Raw genomic sequence first — 25808 nt, 5'->3', positions numbered from 1 at the left:
TAGCATCTAAAACAATAGAATCCACGTGCAAATTATAAGAGTTAATCTACAAAAAAACATTTAGGACAGTCTTGCCTGACATGCTGTCACTGAACGTTAGTTACTAGCTCTTATTCATGATAAATTTGGGTTTTAATTGTCAAAATTAAATAACAAAGCCACTACAACTCACTAATGTTTTAATTTTTTTTTCCCACAGGGAAGTTTAAACTGAATGTTCTTTACGTTGGGCATTTTTCCTTTTATTTGATTCTTTGAAATGGTCTATTTCAAGTAAACTACTTTAAAAAATAAAGTGGAAGGAACACTTAGAGAGGAAACTATCCTGAGGGAATTGGAGTCTAGAAATAACTATTCTGAGAGCACAAGGGCCCTCTTGTACCATCACAAACAAAGAATAAAAGTCCCAGTTTACTTGTGCTAACAGTACTCAATTGATATTCAGAGAAGGGGACCATCCAGAGAGAAAAAATAATAACATTTTACAATTATCATTTACTTGGAAAAATATTCATTTTGGTAGAGCAGAACACTGAAGAACTTGATTCAGACCAAGTTGAGGGCACATACCCACGTGTGTCTACCTTCTCTTTATTTGTCCTAATTAGGTTGCGGCTTTCGTCTGTCCATTGTGTAGCTTGTGCACTGGAAGTGAAATCTTGTCCATCAAGTTAATGTGCTAGATAAAAACCCAGCAAAGACAGAATATATCCATGTTAACAGAAGATGCCTCTTCCTCTTCCTTAGCTCCAAAGGTGTTATTTTGACCTAATTTTGACATTAACCGTGTTTATGAGGCGATTTTTCTAATTCAGAAGGGGAACCACAGAAGCATTTCTTAAATTTGCATGGCTAGGAGACTAATTTCTAATTAGAAAGCCATATTATTTTAATCAGCCTTCCTCTGAGTAGATTCAACAAGTAGCAGTCATTAATACAAAGAGCAAAAGCCATCATTTAGAGCGGAGTCTTTCAAACCTTGGTACTATTGACATTTGAGATGGATAATTCTTTGTTATGGAGACTGTCCCGTCCATTGTAGGATGTTTAGCAGAATCCCTGGCTTCTACCCACTGGATGTCATTCGCACCTTGCCATCCCACTGTGACAACCAGAAGTGTCTCTAGACGTTGATGAATGTCCCCTGGGGAAAGGGGCAAAATCACCCCCAATGAAGAAGCTTTAGGGTAGTGAGTGGTCGCTTTAGCTCTGCAGATCCCCTTATTTCTGTGCTTAGATCTGCATTGCAGTCCGATAAATTGGTGCAGTGGCCAACGGGATGCTTGGCAATTAACACGGCAGATAGTTTTGTTGATCAAAGTGAAAATTAGCTTGACTGTCCCAAAACTGTAGACTGGGTATACAGTACTTTCCAGAAAACTATATTACTACACATAGCAGTTTATCAGTCACTTAAGAAGCAGGTACTCCGGTTCACCTACTTTTATCCCGTTTACATTTTACAAAACCCTGTGAGATGGGTGATATGATTTCCACTTTTCAAAGAGGGACATCTCACCTCAGAGACGTTAATATCATGTAGCAGGTCAATGACAGGCAGGTCCTAACCTGGGTCTCTGACTCCTAAGCCCAGGCTGTAAATGACTGTACTGTTAATTTCTAAATTTGAGTATCCACACTTGGTTAGTGAGCAGCTGGGTTTTTATTTGCTCAGGTTCAGTTGGAGATTAATTGAAAATTGCAGTTTCTAATTGGTTATTATCAGCAGGTTGATCCTGCCCCCCAAACACTACAATTAACATGCAGTGTGAACCTCCTATCAAAAACCTCCACTCAGACACAGCAAGACTTTTCTTTTTGTAGAGTCAGCAAGATAAGCTACACAAAGTGCCTTTCTACTTCTGTGCCTGGCTCAGAGTAGGCGCCCACAAAATTAAATTTTCCCCAGCAAAATATTCCAGCAGACTCTACGCTGCCCACTCCTAACCAGCAAGTATTGGAAAAGCAGCCAAAGCGGGAAATCTTTTAGAGAACTCTCCAGAGGGTTATAAGCTGCTTTTTCAACTGGAAGTAATGAGGTTTGACCTCAGTGGAGTGCCCGATAAGGCGTCTTGTTATAGAGATTTTAATTCATCTCTCTTTTTGGTCAGCACTGCTGTCAGTCCAGGCAATCTTCTCTGCAGTTTTTAACCCCTTCCCAATCCATTCCTTTCTGGGTTTCCCCCACTTCCACCCCACTTGTCCATCCCTCCCTCTCCCCATCTTGGGTTTGTGTCTCTCTCTTCCTGTTTCCATCCTGCCCCTTGTGTCTTTGTCTCTGTCTTATTCCTAGTTTTTGAGTTTTTCACCCTCTTTTTCTCTTTCTGTGAGTCTGCATTTATTAAATATATGTACATATAACATCTTCCTTTACATTGTGGTTAGAAAATGTATTCTTGTCCTGGAGAAGCTTATAATAGAAGATATCTGTTCAACATAGATCCAGTGATGACTTAGAGGGTTTTTTTAAAAAAGCTAGTTGCATTTATCACTTGCCTATTGTTTATCTCTAACAAATATCATAATAACACAATTACATGCTTTGCATACAATTTGCATATGAAGCATAATACATATGATCTATATTTCTCGAGCTATGGAAACAATTGTTTTTAGCTTGTGGCATTGAATCTGAAGTCACATTCTTGGTTTATTAATACCTGGTAGTTCTTCCCAAATCTAAAATTCCAGGATAGGAGGATAAAGCTTTGGAATCTAGAAGGGTTACCAGATGTCATACCAGCTTTGTAAGTTTTGACTCTCTGACTGTACAGTGCTGTATTGAGACATTTGAGCACCTTTCACTTTGCTGTATTAAGTTGGACAAGAATAAAACTGAACACACACAGGGCAAGACTGACCCTGAGAAGGTGACCTATTTCGTATAAAACCACTAAGTGAAATGACAGCTAATAATCAAAGTCACTTTTTTTTTTTAATCAGTTCCTTAGCTAGAGGCCCTTGAAATGTGGTTCAAGGGCATTTTACATTATCACAATGCATTGTTCATATGCATATATATAGTAAGATATGTGTAATCCATTTTATGTACATGATTTAGATGCTGTCTTCACAAAGGAGCAAAAGACTGAGTGGAGAAGAGAGATGTGCCCTGCTGATCTGTCTGTGCTACCTGCCCCCAACCCCAATTATATCAGAGCAAATGTCATATTAACATGTTGGAAAATACCTTATTCTTTGCGCAGCCTGCCCCCATCTCTCTAGCTAGGAGTTTAGTTCATAGAGTATTTACTTAGAAGCCATGATAGGAATATGATGGCTGATGACTACCAATGAGGGGAAACACATTTGATTCTATATTTCACGGTATAATTTCATCTGTATGTTAGTGGTTATTTGAAAGAGTGAAATGTGTTGTATTGTGGTATGGTACAGCCTTTACCAGATACCTCTGGATTACTAAACATTTTAATCATACTTAAATGTTATCTAAATTTACTTTTCTCAGATTCAGAGTAAAATTCAGAGTGTATAATCAAGTAAGGGAAGGGCTGAATGACATAAAATCTCACCTGGTAATAATAGTTACAGAAATTATTTAAGTTAAGCTGGCAATGGGAAGCGTCTGCCATGGAAATAGTGAAGCCACCTATTTAACAGCAATTAATATTTAGAACTTTATTTCAGAGGAAATGTCTTGGATCTCTTTCATCTACAAAAACGGGTGCATCAAACTCATGACAGTGAACTAGTTACAGGAAAATGCATATGTTGCAAAGGGAAGTCATTGTTGGGAAAAAAACAGGTTCATTACTTGAAAATATTCAATTCAGAACAAGAGACAAACACTCTTAAGATAGTTTAGGAAAGCTAAATATTTCTTTCGTTCTTTTTCTTTTTCTTTTTTTTTTTTTTTTTCAAATGTAAAGTTTTGTTCTTTTATGAAAGCCAGTGGGCTCCCTCTTGTGGCTTTGTGAAAGATTTCAGTTTCAAGAAAAATAGGTTTTTAGCAGTAAGGAAACCATTTCTTTTCCAATAAGAAAACACTGTTAATTGCTTTTCCTTATAAAGAGAGAGAAAGAAATAAGGGAGAGAGGAAGAGAAGGAAGGAAAAAAGTTGACTTTGATGAAAAATGTGATTTGGTAACAAAGCCATGCCACATATAACCCTACCTATAATAATAGGCAATATTTACTGGGTGTCTTCTATAAGCTACTACATGTGCTAAATAATGAGTTTGCACGTTATCCTTTGTCTCCATGCTCAAAATAAACCTATAAGCTGGGTAGCAGAGTGATTTTATGGGCGTGAGATTCTGCCTCCTTTCCTGTCTCTAAGGGCAACCCCCTAAGGAGACCATATATCTGTGAATGAATGAAAAGGTAAACATCTCATCTTTTCCTATGTTAAAAATATCTTTTTACATCAAATCATTTCTTTTAAATAAAGTCTGGAATAGGATATGGGTTTTAGCTGAATAACTTAGGAATCGTTCAACAATTCATTTCTGTTACTCTTTTTCTCTCTCTAGTTACCTGTCTCTGGAAACTTGATTGACCTTTATGGGAATCAAGGCCTGCCACCACCGGGCCTCACCATCAGCAACTCCTGCCCAGCCAACCTTCCCAACATAAAAAGGGAGCTCTCAGGTAAATACCCAGCAAACGGGCCTCTTACTAGAGATTTTCTGTTAATTTTCTGGTAAGCAAAGTTATCCAAATAGTGACCTCCAGAAGTATTTCCAACTCGCAGACATACTTTTTTAGGTCTATGCAGTGGTTAAAACATTGAGCCATATTTTAAGATAGAGGATGTATCCTTGAAAATCTTTATTTCCAGTATTGAGACACTGGGAATCAGGCTGCCGTAACTCCGTGACACCCATTATTGTGTCTATGGCTGCTGTCCCCTTTGGGGTGAGGGCAGCAGGCAACACTTTCAATTATGAGATGTCTCTCCCTAGTCTGGTGTTTTCCTTAGTTGCTCGGTCCCTAGAAGCCTTTGAGTTTGAGAACCCTAGTCTGAGTTTTCCTTTGACACACATTCAAGCCCACAGTTGGGATAGGGTAAGAATATATTTCTTACATCTTCAGATGCCTCCTGTTATTTTTGCTGTATCATGTGCAAAAGATTTATTACACGGAGTGAAAAATTAAATCATCAAATGGAGCAATGGGTATCGTTTGTTCTTGAGGCAAGTGTGAAATTACCTATTTCGCCATTTTTGTTTAACACTTTAGGGAAGGCATTTGGCCATTAAAACATGATGAAACTGTATTAGAACTGGTATTCTACCATGCTGGGTTTTATGGCCTTCACCTCATCCCCCTTTTTGTTATTTGATCCTTGCATCTTACAGGATTGGGTGAATAGACTGAGACTATGGAATACAGATTTGGTGCAGAAAATTCCTGTTCTGTTCAAGGGTATCTTTAAAAAAAAAAAAAAAAACTTCAGAAAATTGTGGCAGGAGAATTTTTTTAAAAAAATCATTGATTTGGTTTAAAAAAGATGATTAATTAATACACAAAAACCATCAAAAGCTGACAAACAAGTAGACACCATACAGGAAGGAAAAGTACAATGAAGTCTTAGAAAAGATAGCTAAATTAAATCTGTATTAAATAATGATAAAATATGGTTAGAGTGACATGTATAAAGTTCCTGAGTGCAAAGTGGAGTTTTGAATTATGTATATGATTGTTTCTTCAAAAAGAAAAGAAAACAACAGAGGCTGGGGGGAGGAGGAGAAAATGGGTAAAAGGGATATACATTTATTAAATTTTTTAAAAAGCAGATATAACAGACAATATACTTCTAGAGTCACTGGTATCTTAGAAAATGACCAGTACAGACTGGATAAGGGTAAAATGGCAGGAAAAGGAGAAAAGGGCCAGGAAGTGAGGTTCAGACCACTGATAGTTTGGGAGGTAGCCTAATGTAGACAAAAAAGAATAGGCTTAGGAGTCAGCAAATCTGACCTAGGAGGAAGAAACATTATGAAGTCCAGTTTTCCCACCTGAATTAGGGTCCAGTCAGGAAGCAGAAACCACACAGGGATTGGAACAGGGAAGCTTTAAAATAATTATCAGTTGGGCTTCCCTGGTGGCGCAGTGGTTGAGAGTCCGCCTGCCGATGCAGGGGACACGGGTTCGTGCCCCGGTCCGGGAGGATCCCACATGCCGGGGAGCGGCTGGGCCTGTGGGCCACGGCCACTGAGCCTGCACGTCCAGAGCCTGTGCTCCGCAACGGGAGTGGCCACAACACTGAGAGGCCCGCGTACAACAACAACAACAACAAAAATAAATAAATAATCAGTCATGTACAGGCAAGCAGCTACTAAGAGAGGAAAAAACTAAAGAATACCTAAGGCTGCAGGGGAGTGCCCAAACTTGGAAGAGAACCCTCCTCCCCAAGGCCAAGAGGCCAGCCTCTGTGGGAAGGATGTGGTTGCTGCCACTAGATGGCAAAGACGTTTGCTGGCTGCCTTGACCAGAGTTGGTCCACAGTTGGTGGATTGAGGGTGACAGGCAGAGAACCACAGGGTGGGGTGGGCAAGCTGGAAAAAAAAAAAAAAAAAAAGAAAACAATAAAAAAGTTAAGATACTGAAGTAGAGGGTGTATGAATAAAAGCTGCCTGTCATGCTTCTATGTGAGAGATTAAAAAAAAAAAGGAAATGATTTGGATTGATCTTCCTAATTGAAATAATTCAGCTTCTGAATTATTTATTTATGTATGTATCTATATAAATACATATAATAATAACCATATAATAAATATATGCTATAAGTAATGCTGAAAAGATTTCTATTTTGAAATAAAGTTCTGAAATGATAGTGTGACGTTTTGGATATCACTTCTGAAAAGGAAATAACAGAGGTTCCTGAATCCCGGGATTAGTGAAATAACTTTTTTTTTCTTGTTTTATTTTGCTCTCTGTAAGGCGGAAAGTAATCCCTTACCACAGAGATCTCACCAGAGTTGCTATGCAAATAGACCTTTCAAAATGGAGTTGCTACTAAATGCCTCTGTACCCTATCCCTATTTTTGTTTTTATAAACTGAGACTAGTAAGTAGTTGCCCCTAAGAGTCATTGAATCATTTCATTCTAGCAGGTTCTGACAGAACCTGGCTCCAAGTTCTTAAATAATGAGTTCATTTCCAGTAATCAGTTAGAGATCCAATTTGGAAGCCTCTAGGCTTAGTTTTCACACCTTCGTAACATATCAAAGAAAGACTGAAAAGATCTATTGCCTGAAAAGAAAATTTCACTCCTGATAATACACTATCAACAGCAAATTCCCATAGTTTCTAGTTATTTATTTTTTTCTTATTCATACCTGTATGTTTACAGCCTGTCAGACATCTTTGTTACTGGTCTTTTGCCATTTTGTAGAAGCTGAGTTTTTGCATTTATTTGATATATATTGCTTTTGGAAAAAATGTAAGCCTTTTAAAAGTCAAAAATTTTTAAACCCTGTTTTTATTCAAGTCATGTAAGTGTCCATTTCTTTAGAAAATAGGTGTTTTGTAGTTTATACTATTGTGTGCCTTGAACAATTCTAATTTCTAATGACTTCATTCACATGCACAGCGCATATTTTTCCCACAGAGTCTGAAGCAAGAGCATTGGCCAAAGAGAGACAAAAAAAGGACAATCACAACTTAAGTAAGTTGGTTTTATGTTCATTATATTGGAGTTGATGTTTCCCATTATATCAAAAAATTTCCAGACATTTTGGAAGAAAATTGGTTTCACCTGTTAAAGGTACATTTTATGGAAGAAAATTGTTTTCTGGAGAGACCAAAGTATAGTATATAATTTTCCCTGTATTTTAAACTCAGATCAAATTGAATATCACACACACACACACACATTTTCAGTATCTTGAGGAGTTTGTTGTTTTGATTTTTGGGGGGTTTTTTTTGGTAAGAGGGAGTCTTGATCCCCACCTACCCAAATATAAGTTGCTCACACTGGAACTTATTTTAAAAAGGGGATTATGGGATCACCTTCTCCAGTGAGATTTAAAAGAAAAAAATTAAACATCTGGAGGGGAGTCATTGGGTGACATGAGGAAGCCTCCTAAATTTCTGACTTTACCTGTGACTTAAAAAAAGAAGTTTTCTAACATTTAAAATTATTTTTTTTACGTGCTTAATTTACTCTTGGTCACATCTTCATGCTTTTTCCTGTGAAAAGTTAAGATTTTTTGTTTCATAAACAAGTGAAAGAGGCTGAAAATAAAAAAGGGATTGGGCTTGGAAGTAGAAAATAGTTTGTGTGTGTATGAATTTCTCATCTCTTGCCCCTTATCCTCTTTTTCTTAAATTGATTTTTAAGGATATAAGTTATGTATAAATACTTTGTCCTTATAAAAATGATAGAATAAGGCCAGAGTTCTCTGATTCCTAAAAATAATCATTGTTGGGTTTTTTTTCAATTTGCTGTTTGTCTTTCCAACCTCTTTCCAAGTATTTAAGAACAGACACCCTTACACTTGCATGCAGAGGTTATAATAGAATGGTTTTGTGTATGATTTAACACCAATAGTATGGCATTGTCTGTATCTGTTACTGCCTGCTTCTTTAGTCACCAGTATGTCCTGAAGACCTTCTGCTGTTATGCATGTAGATCTATCTACTTTTAAAAAGCTGTTGCATAGTATTCCCCAGTGTAACTTATGATATTTCATAATCCTCCTACTGCTAAGTGTTTAGGTTGTTGCCACAGTGAACATTTGCAGACATGCCTCTCTGTGTACAGGGGAGTTTGTTTCTCCAGATTAAATGCTAAGAAATGGAATCACTAGGTCCTTGGGGGAAGGAGGTTGTGTGTGCGTTTCTTCTTTTAATAGATCCTGCCCTTCCCAGTTCCTGTTTCACATAGAAGAAGCCTTCCTCATCTTTTAACCAAGAGATTTCAACTAATATTTCTAAGGTCTCCTCTGGCTTCAAAGTAATTTTACTGTAAGATATTTCTTCTTTTAAAATACCTTAGAAATGAGATAATGACAATTTCTCCTAACTGAAATGTGGAAACTAAGTTGGATGTTGTGAAAAACATAATCCACCTTTACTGAGTCACCTAAACTCTCAAGTTCAGGGTTGTCAGTAAAGTATAAATATGGTCAACTCTGAGGGCTATAAAACAACCTTAAGATCTCATTGAACTGTTGGAAATTAATACTCAAGTTTCAATTGCCCACTGGCATAGCTTTTCCTCTTCTAGGAATTTATCTTGTAAGAGTCCTTGCCAAAATGGGCAAAAGAATACATTCATTTATTCACTCATAGCTACTTTTTGAGCCCCATTATGTACAAGGCACTTTTCTACAGAAGTGAACCACATAGACAGGTCTCCCACCCTGAGGAGCTTACATTAGAGTCAGGGGCAGACAGAATAGATGAGCGGTCAGATACACGCAGATGGTTTTTACAGCATAGGATAAGTACTGTGATAGGAGTAAAAAGTACACGCGACCTTTGGCAAAAGTAGTCATTATACCTTTGAAAAAGAGGGAGAAATTGGAAATAGTCTAAATATTCATCAGTAGAGGATTTGTACATAAATTATGGTACATCCTTATGAGGGACACTCAGTGCCTCTTAAGAAGAATGGGGTTGATCTGGTTTACTTGTCTATAATGTATTACTGAGTGAAGAGAGAAAACTGCAGAATAATATGTATAGGATCCAATTATGTAAAAAAGAAAACACTGTGTGTGTGTGTGTGTGTGTAAGAAGATCTAGGAGTCAGCCTTATCATCGACAGTTTCCTCAGGCAAAAAATGTTGGGTGTGTAAAGAGTTTGTTTTTACTTTTTTCTGTATACACTTTTACATGTTTTGCAAATTTTTGCAAGCTCATATCACTTTTATAATTGGGGAGGGTAGGCACTGAATTAAAAATAAAATGTAGTACATACAAATGTTGACGATGAAAGGTGTCAACAATATGCTGTTGAGTGAGAAAAGATAGATGCAGAATGGCTTTTAGTGTAATTCTGCTTTAACAATGTCATTCTTTATTCAATACATAGTTATCAGGGGCCTACTGTGTGCTAGGCTCATATAGGTACTCGGAATGCCTCAATAAATAAACATATAAATAAATAAACAAAAGTATGCAGATATTAGATGGTTTAGAGCTCTATATATGAATGGAAGAAAGAAGTATGTAGATGTTAGGTGGCAGAAAGTTCTTTGAGGAGACATAGTGCAGACAAGGGGGTCAGGATGGGAAGTGGTGGTTCACTTCTAAATAGGTAGTCAGGGAAGGCTCATGGGTAAATTTGAGTCACCTCACCTGAGGGAGGTGAGGGCAGAGCCATTCACATATCTGCGGGAAGAGTGTTCCAGGCAGGTGGAGCAGCAGTAGAAGGTCCTAAAGTGGGGAGTGTGTCTGGCTTGGTTGAGGAAGAGCAAGGCCTATAAAGCTGAGGGTGGGGGGGAGCACAGGTGAGTCACCATAGAAAGTGTGGTCACAGTGGGAGACAAGTAGAAATGAGGTCAGAGAGATGGGAGCCCCCAGATCCTTGGAGGACGCCTTGAGGACTGGGTTTTTGTCTAGGTGAGAGGGGAAGCGATTGGAGGGTTTTCAGCAAGAGATTGACAGGCTCTGACTTATGTTTTAACAGCTGCTGTGTTGTAGTTAGACTAACGGGGGTAGGTAGTGATGGGCATGGGTGAAGCAGAGATACCACTCAGGAGGATTGCAGTAATCCAGGCAAGAGATGATGGTGGCTTCTATTCAGGTAGCAGTGAAGGTTTGAAGTGGACAGGTTCTGGAAATATTTCGAAGGTAGAGAGAGCAGATTTTGATGATGGATCAAGTGTGGGATGTATTGATAAAAGAAATAGAGGTACAGAATTGATGCCAAGGTTCTTGTGTAAGCAACTGGAAGGATGGAGTTACAGTAAATGAGCTGAGAAAGACTGTGGGTGGAGCTATTTGAGTGGGGGATACCAGGAGCTCAAGTTTGGAATGCTGGGGCTGCCTTTTGGCCCTCCATATGGAGACATCTAGTAGTCAGACTTATGAGTCTAGAGTTCCGGGGAGATGACTGGGCTGCAAATACAAGCATGGGAGTCATCAGTGTATATGTGGTATTTAAAAGCATGAGACTAAATGCGGTCACCAGGAAGTGAATGTAGACCGAGTAGCGTCCTAAGAACTGTGTCCTGGGCGCACATCTAGGCCACGTGTGCGTTTATTCTTAGAGCATAAAAATAATCACAAAGGATATATAACAGATTTTACAGTGTTGGTATCTGGATCATTGGGGATTTTTATTTCATTTCATGTGTTTCAGTATTATTTGTTTTTTTTTAATGCTTTTTATATGCTTGGAAAAAGTAGAAAACATGTCATACTTCAGAGTTTGGGGGGAAGTTAGCTAGAAGATCAGAGGTCCAAAAATTTCTTCTTCAGAGCCATTTAGTATCACTTACTGTTTCTATTTTATAAAAGTCTGATAATAAGACAGTATTATACATAACTGATTTAATCATAGAAATAATCACTCAGCTAAGAAAAAATGCAATATATATTGAGAAAGTAGTGAATAATATTATTTATCTAAGTGTGCACAATATTAGTGAGTCAAATATAAATATATACTAGGTTTTAATATGTGTAAAGTAAAATATTAATATCTTTAATCCAATTTATTAGACTTTAAGTTATTTGGAATTTGTCAGACTAGCTAAATTAAAAACATTTATTAACTCATATGCCTACTATTTCACCCTCTCTTGAGAAGATGATAATTTAGTTGAACATTCAGCTGGATTTATAAAAGAAGAATGCTGTTAGGATGCATGGTATAGTTAAAGATGCTTGACTTCTAGGATTATTTTATTCAGTATTGTAGCCCCTGGACACGTCTGCCTATTGAGCACTTGAAATGTGACTAGCCCAAATCGTGGTATGCTGTAAGTGTAAAATAGACACTGGATTTTGAAAAATTAGTACCAAGAAAAGAATATTAAATATCTAATTTATACATTTTTATATAGTTTACATGTAGAAATTATAATATTTTGGATATATTGGGTTTAATAAAACTATTAAATTATACCTCTTTCTTTTTACTTATTTAATGTGACTACTAGAAAACTAAAAATTACATATGAAACTTGCATTATATTTCTCTTAGGCAATACTGGGCTAGAGGAGGGGTTTTTGTATGATCTGTAGCCTAAGAATGTTTTTTACATTTTTAAATGGCTTTAAAATATCAAAATAAGAATAATATTTTGTGATATGTGAAAATTATATAAAATCCAAATTTCAGCATCCAGTGTTTCTTGCTAGTAAACTAGATACAAAAATTGTATCTAGTTAATATTAGTACGTTTTGAATTTTGTTAGCACAAAATTTGTGGAAATCTGTTTTCTCTCTTGCTGTGTATGTACCTAATAATCTGCTTATTTAATTTTGCTATTTGGCCCACAGTGTACTCACTATCAGGCCCTTTGCAGAAAGCTTGCTGCCCCTGGTCTGGAGGATCAGGGCTGAGTACAGGCTGTTCTCCACTTCTTGCTGGGTGTCCTTGTCAGGTCCCCAATACCACCAAGGTAGTTTTGTCATTTGTAACTGAGGATGGTAACTCCAATTTCAGGAGTTACTAGAGTCAAATGAGAAATTACAGTCTCAGGGCTTCGTAAATGATGAAGCTCTATACAAAGCTAGCTCATTTTTTAAAGGGCTTTACCCTCAGTACCAAAACTAGGAGAATAACCAGGAAATACAGATTCGTTTCTGTTGTCCTGACCCAGCAGAATTAATATGCACATGCCTTTAATGAGATATGCTAAATGCGTACATGTCACCGTTACTAATAGCCCTTTCCTGTGCTCTTTTCTTGAAGTTGAACGAAGAAGAAGATTTAACATAAATGACCGCATTAAGGAACTAGGTACTTTGATTCCCAAGTCAAATGATCCGTGAGTACAATTGCATTGTATATTTTTTCGTACCTTAATGTTTTTTCATTTGTTGCAAAAAGCACACAGTTATAAAAACTAAAGAAGTACTCCCTCTCCCTTTGTTCCATTTGTGAATACTTCTTACACCTTTCTTTTGAAATCTGAAATTTCGAGAGAAATGAACTGAAATTGAAATCTGAAATTCCGAGAGAAATGAACTGAATTGTTCAAAAGTATTATTGGACATGAGCTGTTCAGCTTTGGATGTGAGGAAGTGACTTCCTGAAATCTGAGAATCCTTGGCAACTAAACACCGAACTACTAAAAAAATTCTTTTTTTCAGTTCATGCAGGACAGAGATTTCAGTAGCTGATAAAGCAAGATTCGTTAGCTGTTTGTTTGCCAACAAACTCATACAATATCTGTAGGCATGGAGAGCTGATATTGGAGATTTCAAGTTTAACAATATTCAGCAGACAAAAGGTCAATTTTTTTCCCAAAAATTACATGCCCTTTATTTTACCAATCTAGGAAAAAGAGTAATTTTTAATTCTCTTATAAACACAAGTCACCTAATTTGGATTTCAGCTTTCAGTCTCTCATGCCGCTCTTTCAGAGATAACGGTTGTAAAGATAATTTTCCTACCAGCAATGTCAGCAAATAAGACAACAAATACACAATTTTTATCCATTAGAAATTGGCCCATTTGAAGTAAGGGGCTCGAAGATGTATACATTTTAATGGCTCCCACAGGCGGTCTATGAAATTAGCCTTTGAATATGACCTTTTAGCTACCTAATAAAATGTAAAGATGAAATCAAGCATTATTCATGCAAGGCTTATTAAATTTACTATTCACATTATTGTCAGGGAATTTGTGACAAAATAAAATAAAACCATTGCCCATTCTAAGGTGGTTTTGATGAATGTTCAAGCGCAGTCTCCATCATCAACATTTTGCTTTCCCAGGTTTCAAGGAAAGCTGTTTTGAAACTCAAAACATTCAAAATCTCAGTTCTGCAGCACAAATGCATCCTACGAAGGGGCTGTGACCTTCATTTCCTATAGTCAGTCTTGCATGATAGTTGAAATTGAATTCCCATTTTCCTATTCTTTATCAGCTTTCACTTTTTAGCATATTCTTTTAAACTGTAGCACGTGGATCTCTTTAGCAACATATTATGAAATTATGGGGCTGCAGTGAAAGCCTCTATTTGCATATCTCCTTTCTCTGTTGTATTAGAATACTTGTGTGTTTATAATCTGAACTGATAACAATCTTTAATTGTAGGCATTGTTTCAAGATGAAATGGACTGCAGTCTGTATGGGGGTTTTCCTATACCAGGTTTCTGGAACAGACTTTGGGGCTGCGATAGAGACATAGTCTAGCTGATCATGGTCTCGGCCCCATACCCTCTCCTGCCCTAGAGTAGATCTGCTTTTATTGACTTATATATTAGGGATTTGTTTACACTTCTGTTTAAAAAAAAAGGGTCGCTCTCATTGCAAAAAAAAAAAAAAAAGTTTGAAAACCCCAAAGCATAATTGATTAATTGGGTCTCACAAGGAAGTAAAACCCAAGAAAACTGGTTGGAATAGTCTCTTCTTAAAAACAGAGTGGCTGCTTGCCTGTTTCAGTCGTGGTCTCTCACCTTACTGGCCTAGTGAAGGCATCTTTCATTATAATTTTATTTCTCTCTAGCGGCTGAAGTTTCTGTTAGTTTCTTCTTAGCCCTGAACATTAAGCAGGTTGGCTTTGTGCTCACTCCGAGTATCTCAGGACACCTCCCTGGGTTGCCATCTTTGGTGCCCAGACCCCAGGGATCAACCCCTGGGAATTCTCTGGGGGCTGTAATTCAGCATCCCATGGGAGAGCTTCTGTTTTGTTCTTTGTCTAACCCATATGAAGATCAATTACTTGGTGGCTTGTTTTAATGGCCCTCCATTCACACATCCCAGCTGATACTTCCAATCTCCTTTTAGCAGCTACAGATTATGGGGTAGGAGGTTTTCCATACATTAAATTGTTTTTGTTTTTATCATTGTCATTATCATCATGAATATTTTCTATAAAAGAGCTCAGGTTAATTTAAAGCACTATAAAAATATTACTATTAGTTATAATTCTATTCTTAATTGTTTTCTGGGGTGCTCTAAACTTTTCAACTCACTTTTACCTACATTTTAAAGGACATTCTTAATGTTCTCATATAGGAATACAGTAGCGCTATAGTGTTTAAAAAGTGAAAGGCACCAAGCTCAGGCTACCTGGGTATGAATTCCAAAACAGTCCCCTACTAGATGTCTGACTTGGGGAAGAATTCTCATATTTTATTTTTCTCATCTGTTAAAAAAAAAGGGGGGGAAGGAGGATCAGAATATTCCTACCTAGTCTAGTTGTTTTGAGCACTCAGTCACATAAGAGGAAGAGTAGTTTAGGGCATGGGGTCTGGCACCAGATTCTCCAGGCTTCCCGGCTGTACCACTTCCAGGCTGTGTGGCTTTGGGAAAATTACTTAACCTCTCTGTGCCTTTGTTTTCCAGTCTGTAACATGGGGATAATATTAGTGCCTACCGATTAAGGTTGTTATGAGTAAATGAGCTGTAAAGCACTTTGAAAAGTACCTGTCATGCAGTAAATACTGTTTAAAGATAGCTATGGTAATTACCACGTTGAGTCCTTAGCACAGTGCCTGCTGCATTGTTTGAACTGCATTCTAAACTTTTCCCAGCATATTCATATAAAGTGCCTCCTTTGATTCTAACAACATACCTATGAGGCTGCTCATACAAGCATGGTATCATTGTTTTGTAGATGAGGAGGTGGAGATCAGAGAGAGATTGATATTCCTGGGAATATTCATGATAAAACCCAAGGATGCCATTTTTATGCCGCATACAATCAAGTAGTGGGATCTCACAGAATTTTTTTTTAATCATAGCTTATTCTGTCTGAGTGAGTTAACTTTTATAGTCCTAGAAATCTATAACTATTGAATACAGTGTTTAAGAGTATTGACTTTGTCATCAGCAGACCTATTAAGTCCTGACTCCACCTTCATGTAGCTCTGAGACCGAAGACAAGTTGAATCATCTCTGATTCAACACGTGCACAACGTCCCTCTGACTCCAGGCGCCTGTGCGGGTGAAAGAAGATAACGTAGAAGTTATGGGTGGACGGTGTCCAGCGAGTTGCCAGCACTCAGTGAATGATAGTGATTCTCAACTGCTAATGGTTATCTCGTCTTTAGAAACTGAAGGCTCTGAATACTGAACTTTCACGGAGCCTCCAATCCTAAAGCAGTCTGTTTCCTTCCATTTTCATCCCAGAGACATGCGCTGGAACAAGGGAACCATTTTAAAAGCGTCTGTGGACTATATCCGGAAGTTGCAACGGGAACAGCAACGTGCTAAAGAGCTTGAAAACAGACAGAAGAAGCTGGAGCATGCCAACCGGCACTTGTTACTCAGAATACAGGTACCAGGCGTGTGCAGGGTGAAGGTGACTACATGTTAGTGACTTGAAGATGGGAGAAGAAGTATGATGAGCCATGAGGCAGTTGATTTACGTGATCCTAATACAGTCTGTACTCATTATTTGTGGATTCCGCTTTGTGATTTTGTTTCCTCGTAAAAATTTATTTGAAACCCCCAAATCGACACTTGTGGCCCTTTCACGCTCATTTGCAGACATGTGCAGCATGGCAAATGCGACTTGGCTGGTGCGTTTGCTCCTAGTTAAGGTTGGGCAAGACAATGCTCTGTCCTCTTGTTTCAGCTCACACTGTAAACAAGTGTCCTTTTTTGCTGTCTATTTAGTGCCATGTTTTTCACATTTTTGTGGGTGTTTTGGGTGATTTGCTGTTGAAAGTGGCCTCTGAGCATGGCCCTGAAATGCTTTCTCATCTTCCTAAGCACAGGAAGGCTGTGATGTGCCTTACGGAGAGAAGTTTCATTCAGGCATGAGTTGTGGTCCTGTTGGCCTTGAGTTTAATATTAATGAATCAATGATATGTAGTAAACAAGGTGACTTCAAACAGAAACACACATAAAACAAAGTTACATGTTGATCGGTTGGTGAAATGTTGTGCGCAGATGCTTGCAGGACCCTAATCCTCTGTTTCCTCCAGGAACAATGGTTCGGCATTCACTAATTCAGTGTTCATAGCAGCTCTGTAGCACGTCTTTTGCCATTCATGCTCCTGTGACCAAAACACCATAGACTGGGTGGCTTACACAACAAACATTTATTTTTCACAGTTCTGGAGGCTGGGAACTCTATGATCAAGGTACTGGCAGATTTGTTGTGTGATGAGGGCCTGCTTCTTAGTTCATAGATAGCTGTCTTCATGCTGCAACTTCACAGGGCAAAGTGGGTGAGGGACCTCTCTGGGGTCTCTTTTCATAAGGACACTCATCCTATTCATGAAGTCCCCCCGCTTGTGAGCTAATCGCCTCCCAAAGCCCTATCTCCAAATACCATCACGTTGGGAATTAGGTTTCAGCATATGAACTTTGGGGGGCATAGACTTCAGTCCATAGCCATAAGTACTGCAAATCTTGAGAATTGAGAGTAGTTGTTAAATACAAAGATACCTTAGTATTGAGTGGGGTGCAGTCCATGGTCAAAGCTCATGTTTATAGGAAACCTGGGACACCCAGAAGATCTTATCATCAGGGTATAAATTTTAGAAATAATTACAGATAATGAAGTTGTACCATATGTGTCTTTAGCTTACACACTCTTAACAGGAGAAATACTAATTTTAATTATACTTGTAATTCATCTGTCATTCCATTTAAGGAGTGTACATACCAACGTAACCATGAGCTGGGGGATCCCTGCAATATCAGCTCCTGGTGCTTCGTCATCACTTGGCTTTTCATGCTGAATATAAAGATGCACCTTCCTCTGGAACTCTCTTGAAGAAGAGAAAGAAAAACTGACTCCTTGCTAATGACTAAAGGAGTTGGCTAGGGTTATTTTAATTTACTTGCTGACTTTGAACACAACCAACCCGTAAGGGTCGATGACGTTGTATCTTCTTCTTAAGTAGATGGACCCACTTGTACCCAGTTTCGCCATAGAACAATGGTTGTTTTTCAGGTTTCCAATGCAGCTAATTATGGAGTGGCAGTGTAGAGTATGGCACTTTAGAGACTGCCTGGTGGTGCTTATTCTCTGATGTTGAACTTATTTAACAGAGTAGTTTACTTCTGATTTCCAAGCTTGTTAATACCCCACAACACTGTTGACATTTCTAGATGTCACATCTCTCATGTCATGGCAATGATCTTCAGCCCTGGGTCAGAGAGGCAGAAGGTGGTTTTTCTCTAGGGGGTGCCTTTTGGAATGTTGGTAGTGAAATAGAGGTTATGTGTCATTTGAAAATCTCCCTTCCCTGCTTTCTCTTTTTTTGGCTTTTGCTGCTTGTTTTATGTTCCATCTCTTCAGTAATCAGACACGGGTCTTTCGTCTCTTGTACTTAGTATATATACCTATTTATAAAAGCAACTTATACTAATGCGTCATTTCTTTATACAAATAATAGAATATAATGACTGTTTTGAAAGACAGGCTAGGTTTTGTTTTAAGTTTCAAACATACATATTCGTGTGAAATACGAATACCGTGAAAAATATGAATTGGAAGTTGCATGGTGACGATGTCTTGGGTTTCTTCCAATGTCAATGAAGCAGCCTTTAGAATTTCTGTGTATCATGGAAAACATTATTAATTAGGAAAGCTGTGCTGTGCAATGAGCCTGAGTTCTCTAGGTGAGATCTATCACATTATTTAGCAATCTAAGTAACACTTTATTCAGCTGGTAAACATTTTAAATTAAACAACAAAAGATCAGAGTAAGATGGATGCCTCTCTTAATCCAACTCTTTTTTTTTAAGACACACTACACGTGTGAGAGCGCTGTTCTTATTATGTGGGCGTTGACTTACCATTGTGCATGTGTTCAGCTTGGGCCTAAGGGGTTCCTTTCATTTTCACCCTAAGTGATACATGCAAAAATCTTCACAGAATAAAGAGCATGAAGCCTTACTATCACTGGGACTGCAATTTTATTAAGCAGTCCAGGGCTTTGAAATGATGCCCAAGGAGACTTGTGTGTCTGGAGACTGTGTGAAGGAACATGCAGATACTGGTGTGACATCTCAGGCTCCCATCTCTTGTACTGCATCTCGAGGAAGACCTTGCTAATCAAACATCCTTTAATACAGGCTGAACACAACTTTTCAGGAACATGTGTTTCTAGGCTTGTGGGCAAAGGTTGAAAGGTTGTGTCCTGTTGGAGAGTACATTTCCCCCTCTCATGATGCAAGGTGACTTGCTTCAAATGTATATTCTGTTATTTTTATTGTATCACAGACATAGGAAGATGGCATTGGCTTGTAGAAGCAAATTGCTCTTCAGGATCAATTGGGGTCTTTACGGTTCATTGTAGGGGGGTGGTCTAGGCATACTCAGAAAGGGAAAAGGAAAAGAGCTTGTTTGGAAGGTATTTGAAATAAGGCACTGGGGCAAGTCTCTGACACTCAGGAAGTGAATTAGTCACCTAGGGCTGCCATTACAAATACCACAGACTAGACAGCTTACACAACAGAGATTTATTTTCTCCCAGTTCTGGAGACTAGAAATCCAAGATCAAGGTGTGGGCAGGGTTGGTTTTTCTGTGGCTTCTGTCCTAGGCCACCTTTTCCCTGTGTTTTCCCATTCTGGTGGCTTTTCCTATGTGTGTCTCTGTGTCTTCATCTCCCCTCACTGATATTAGATGAGGACCTACCCTAAGGATCTCATTTTAACCTAATCACCTCTTGAAAGACACTATCTCCATGTACAGTCACATTCGAGGTCCTGGAGGTTAGGATTTCAACATAGGATTTTGGGGAGGGAACACAATGCAGTCCATAATAGGAAGGATGTGAAAAAAGTGTAGGAACAGATTGAGGACTTTCTTGTGGAATTAAAAAAAAAAAAAAACTCCCTTTGCCTTGGTGAGATGGGTTAAATGATGCATCCCAAACTTCAGTTACTTGTATGGAATTTTCATAACTTTTGCCATTACTACTCAATCTTTATTAGTTCCCAGTGCCCTTAATATCTTAGTAACTTTTTCATTGCACCTTAGACCAAAAAAATACCTACCATTTCCTTCTTAGGTGCTAACAACTTAGTAGCCATTTGAAAATATAAAACATATAAATTGAAAGAAAACTCACATTTTACTTTTATTTTTAAATAACCACATTACTTACTAGTGAGATAAGTGTGCCTTTGAGGCACTGCACAGCTTCTCCAACCTTGGAGTCAGAATGGACGCTGCCACCCTCATTTCCCATTCCACACTGATTTTCATGCAGGAGTTGGTTTTTTCTTGTTTTCTTTTTTTTTTTTTTTAATCACAACAACTACCTGAGACCCGGCTTTGTGTTGATACGATGTGATGGAAACAATGTAACACAATCTAATACTAAAACTGTAAAACTGTCTTGAGTTTGATCATTCTCGCAGTAGAGTGCATTCCCCTTGAAACTTTAAAAATATCCCCAGTGTCCTGGGAGTTCATTATAGTACCCGTAGATATCTCTGCACAGTGTAGGGAGTATAGACCTGTACTATTTACTGATTATTTTCCTTCAATCAGCTCACATTTTGACATTTTATTTTTACATTTTTTAACTTATCCTCCCTGTTAACATTGACATCTATGAGAAACTGTCTCTGTATTTCATACATAATAAAATCCATATACCACCTAAAAATCATTTACTGTATTACCAGTGATACTCTATGTACTTTAAGAAATATGGTGTTTATTTTTTTTAACATTTTTTTAAATTTTAATTAATTAATTTATTTATTTTTGGCTGTGTTGGGTCTTCATTGCTGTGCGAGGGCTTTCTCTAGTTGCGGCGAGCAGGGGCCACTCTTCATCGCGGTGCGCAGGCCTCTCACTGTCGAGGCCTCTCTTGTCGCGGAGCACAGGCTCCAGACACGCAGGCTCAGTAGTTGTGGCTCATGGGCCCAGTTGCTCTGCGGCATGTGGGGTCTTCCCAGACCAGGTCTTGAACCCGTGTCCTCTGCATTGGCAGGCAGATTCTCAACCACTGCGCCACCAGGGAAGCCCCAATATGGTGTTTATTAATTTGAAAGAGCAAAAGATTTTTATTTTAACACTTTATTTTTTTGCAAATGTATGATTTTTTAAAATTAATTAATTAATTTATTATTTATGTTTGGCTGCATTGGGTCCTTGTTGCTGCATGCAGGCTTTCTCTAGTTGCGGTGCGCGGGCTGCTCCTTGAGGTGGCTTCTCATGTTGCAGAGCATGGGCTATAGGCGTGCGAGCTTCAGTAGTTGCAGCGCATGGGCTCAGTGGTTGTGGCTCACGGGATCTAGAGCGCAGGCTCAGTAGCTGTGGCACACGGGCTTAGTTGCTCCGCGGCATGTGGGATCTTCCCGGACCAGGGATCAAACCCGTGTCCCCTGCATTGGCAGGCGGACTCTTAACCACTGCGCCACCAGGGAAGTCCCTGATTTTTTAAAAATACTTTTTAAAGAAATTTTAGGTTCAGAGCAAAATTGAGCCGAAGGTGTGGAGAGTTCCCATATACCTCCTGCTCCCACACGTATATATAGCCTCCCCCAATATTAATATCGCCACCAGAGTGGGGCATTTCAACACTAGATGAACCTATAGTGACACATCATTATAACCCAAAGTCCCTACTTGACATTAGGGTTCACTGTTGGTGTTGCACACCTTTTGGGTTTGGACGAATGCATAACAACATGTAACGGTCATTATAGTCTCATGTATTGTACAGTAGTTTCACTGTCCTAAAATCCTCTGTGTACCACCTCTTTTAAGTTTCTGATTTTTATTTTACTTTTAGGAACTTGAAATGCAGGCTCGAGCTCATGGACTTTCCCTTATTCCATCCACGGGTCTCTGCTCTCCAGATTTGGTGAGTCGGATCATCAAGCAGGAACCCGCTCTTGAGAACTGCAGCCAAGACCTCCTCCAACAGCACGCAGACCTAACATGTACAACGACCCTGGATCTCACAGATGGCACCATCACCTTCAACAACAACTTTGGAGCTGGGACCGAGAGCAGCCAAGCCTATAACGTTCCCACAAAAATGGGATCCAAACTGGAAGACATCCTCATGGACGATACTCTTTCTCCTGTTGGCATAACTGATCCACTTCTTTCCTCGGTGTCCCCTGGGGCATCCAAAACCAGCAGCCGAAGGAGCAGTATGAGCATGGAAGAAACCGAGCACGCTTGCTAGCAAATTCTCCCTGCTCTGCATTCTCACAGACTGCTTCCTTTCTTGATTAGCAGATTTAATAATTTACCTGAAGGGGTTTTCTTGATCATTTTCCTTTAATATGAAAAATTTTTTTTCATGCTTTATCAATAGCCCAGGATATATTTTATTTTTAGAATTTTGTGAAACAGACTTGTATATTCTATTTTACAACTACAAATGCCTCCAAAGTACTGTATGGTAGTGTACAGTATCCGTGAACTGAATGCACCCCAGATTTTGGGTTTCAGAGCAAGAGGATTTTTGCATCAGAGAAATTGCTGTCCATTTTTATCAGGGGAAACTTGGTTTGCTATTTGCATGCCTGTGACTTCCTTGGAAATGAAATGTAAAGTTTAATTGAAAGAATGTAAAGCAAGGAAAAAAAAGAGAAAGAGAGAGAGGAGGAGGGTGGGGAAGTAAAGAAATCCATACTAACACTTTTCCATTTTGTAAATGTATTGATTCATTGGTACTGCCTTAAAGATACAGTACCCTTTTAGCATCATTTAGTCTTTATACTGCAAACTATTTAAAGAAATACTATATTCCATAAAAGAAAAAAAATGCAAACATTTTCACGTATATTGTCTGGTTAGAAAATGTAACTGATACCTTAGGTGCAACTGAAATTGAAGGGAGATATAGACCAAGGCTCTGAAACATGGGGTCTCATCTTGTTCTCATTCATTCTGTGCTCTGTTACAGTTTTCCTCATCAGTGAGTGTGATTCAGTTTTTCATAAGATATATTTTATTTTGAAATGGAAATTAATGTCCTCTCAAAGTAAAATGTTGAGGAGCACTGAAAGTTTTCCTCTTTTTTTTTTTCCTCTTCAATTTCGCTTTTGATAAGAAAACCAAACTGGGCACATTTCTAATTGGCTTTACTATTTTTATTTTTAAATTATGTTTTACTGTTCATTTGATTTGTACAGATTCTTTATTATCATTGTTCTTTTCAATATGTTTGTATTAATTTGTAAGAATATGCATCTTAAAATGGCAAGTTTTCGATATTTTTACAACTCACTGGTGGTTTTCCACATTCTTTGTACACACATGAAAGCAAACTTTTATGCAAGGTCTTGCGTTTAAAGAGAGCTTTGTGAATATTTTGTATATTACAGTCTCACTCAGAACTATTTTCCACACATTTAAGCTGTAGTATAAATAGGCTAAAACCGGCTTTCTAGAGAGAAGCAACTTACATATTTATTTTTAGTGATATAAAACTAGCAATATCCTTGGAGAATGATAACCATAGCATTAATATGCCCGTTGTGGTCATTTAAATTGGGGTTTATTTCAGCAAACCTGCTGAATGGTTTTTAAAGAGAGAAATACTGTATTGGCCAATTACTGTTACTTGATAACAATGTTTTAACAAACAGCAATGTTGTAAAGTTAGTTTCAGTGCATTACCTACTTGTATAGTCCTATGCAATAACAGTAGTGTTACATATATTCTATCAGGCCTAGATGTTTTATACAGATGACAAATGGTGTTAAGAGGCAGGCTGTTGAATGGAGTTTCTCAGTAGCAGCCTACAATTGAATAGCAAGTGGCATAAAGCATATCCATTCAGAATGAAGTGCCTTAAATATAGCAGTAGTCTCTAGCACTGACTGAACTGTAATGTAGGAGAAAGTTTCAAGATGGTATCTATAATCAAGAGGAATGTGTAGCATGGTGCCTATGTAGACAATATAAGAGCTTCCAATTTTCCTTCATATATTTTTAATATGAAATATATTTTAGTGACAGAGTGCCAACTTCTTTCATCAGGAAACCTTATTCAGGAGGTATTTGTGTGTGTGTGTGTGTGTGTGTGTGTGTGTGTTTAAAGAAAAACAGTTTAAATGTCAACTGTGAATTGGTGATGGATATTGGAGGGTTCAGACAGAAGGACTGTCAGATGTATGAATGGATGGCTTACGTGAAAATAATCAACCGCATAGTTACCATGCACGGTGGGCAATGAGAATCCTTGGAAACATTGATGATGCTATCAGTTTTACAGCTTTATGACTTAAGGGGGTAGGGAAAATTAGTTCCCATTCTTTCAACCCCCTTAATTGTACAACTCTTTTCCTAGAATAGTGATGCAAATCTGCATGAACAGCTAATTGTACCATAGTGTTCATTGATACAATCATAGCAGTGTCTATTTTTCTCTTCATATTTATATAGGGGGAGGGGAGCTGGGCACAAAAGTCGAAGATCGCGATGGTATGATGCTAGTTTTCCTTAGCTGATTTAGAGAGCTCTTAAAGATAGAGCAAGTTTGACTCACCCATGGCCCAGGGAATTTGGCCAGGGTTAAGCCACCTTCTAGAAAGCTTTGTTGAAAGAAAGCATGGCATCTTGTACCACTGCCCTGACGCTCGCAGCTCCTGAGCTCACCATTGCCTGCTTCTCCATCCCCTTCTTAACAGACAATTTCTGGGAGGGGGCAGGTGAGCAAGCTCAGGAGAATGCTGCAATCTCTGGGGTGGTTTTATTTATTTCTTTTTTGCCAAATAGAGTGTGGATGCGCTTTAGAGACTAGCTAAGCCAAGAGGTGGTGGTTTGAGCTCACTGTTCGTGACAAGGAGAATGGTCCACACCACTCCCCCCATCCCTGGGTGCAGAATTGTGACTTGGGATTGGGCCTCCATATGGAGTGACCAAAATGCCAAACTTGTCCACCTGCCTCTGGGTATGGCAATGGAAATACCAAACCTTCTGACTTTGCCAAAAACCATACAACCAACCTGGTCATACATAGGATGACAAAGTTCTTTCTGGTTGTTTTAAAATACTAAAGCAATAAGAACAAATAAAATACATAGGAAGTTAAAAGATATAAAATAAAGCACAAAGGAATGCACTTACTAATTTTTTTTAAATGCACTGGGGAAACGTTGATGTTGATAACAGTATATAAAAAAAACCCTATTTCTTGAAAAAAAAATGACAAATGACTGTCTCTTGCGGACGCTTGGTACTGTAATGTTAATACTAGTCACCTGCTGTTGGATGCAGCAATAATTTCTGTATGGTCCATAGCACTGTATATTATGGATCGATATTAATGTATCCAATGAAATAACTGAACTGTTGTTCTTGATAGCCTCATTAAAGCATTTGGTTTTTCACATAGTGGTGGCCAATTGTGTTTAGTTAATGCCAATTTTGAATATTTTTTGCTTTATCAAAAAATAGGAGCACACATTTTCTTCTGATTTAATGAATAACAAATTGCATGAAAAAAATTTAAATACCAATAAGTACTTTTTTTGTTTTAAATGCCACTCTAAGATACTACTTTTTGGTTTTAAAGATTTTTGATTACTTTATGACTTGCACTGAGATGAACTATAATTATGCAGCTTTCCCCCCTCTGAATTTAGGGAGTTTTAAAAGTCCCAAATGCCAAGAATTCATTTTAGATATAGGAATTTTATTTTAAATGTTTCAGTGAGAGGTAGCTTTACAAAGAGAGAAATTGTCAGAGAAACTCTTGCATATTTACGAAAAAGGTATTGGGTTTTTAAAATACAAATTTGTGATAATGAAAGCTTAATATACCCAGGTT

The 25808-nt window shown here is 38.2% G+C and overlaps 1 protein-coding gene across 8 annotated transcripts in view; it reads left to right on the top strand.

The window, feature by feature from the left end:
• Positions 1–25372, top strand: part of MITF (melanocyte inducing transcription factor) — a 227160-nt gene extending 201788 nt beyond the window's left edge. For 5 of the 8 annotated variants that reach the window (XM_081246300.1, XM_081246298.1, XM_081246301.1 and 2 more), the window contains exons 6-10: positions 4494–4611; positions 7558–7632; positions 12839–12914; positions 16229–16376; positions 21809–25372. In XM_081246300.1, coding sequence (XP_081102426.1) covers positions 4494–4611; positions 7558–7632; positions 12839–12914; positions 16229–16376; positions 21809–22210 — 819 coding nt within the window. In that variant the 3' untranslated portion in view covers positions 22211–25372. The remainder of the gene's footprint in view (positions 1–4493; positions 4612–7557; positions 7633–12838; positions 12915–16228; positions 16377–21808) is intronic. The other 3 variants (XM_081246299.1, XM_081246296.1, XM_081246303.1) reach the window with 1 other exon arrangement.
• The last annotated feature ends 436 nt before the right edge of the window (positions 25373–25808 follow it).

This window comes from Mesoplodon bidens, assembly GCF_964165515.1.
Source record: "Mesoplodon bidens genome assembly, chromosome: 10".
Taxonomy (NCBI): domain Eukaryota; kingdom Metazoa; phylum Chordata; class Mammalia; order Artiodactyla; family Ziphiidae; genus Mesoplodon; species Mesoplodon bidens.
The sequence above is the reverse complement of the archived record's forward strand: the minus strand, read 5'-3'. Positions and strand labels throughout refer to the sequence as shown.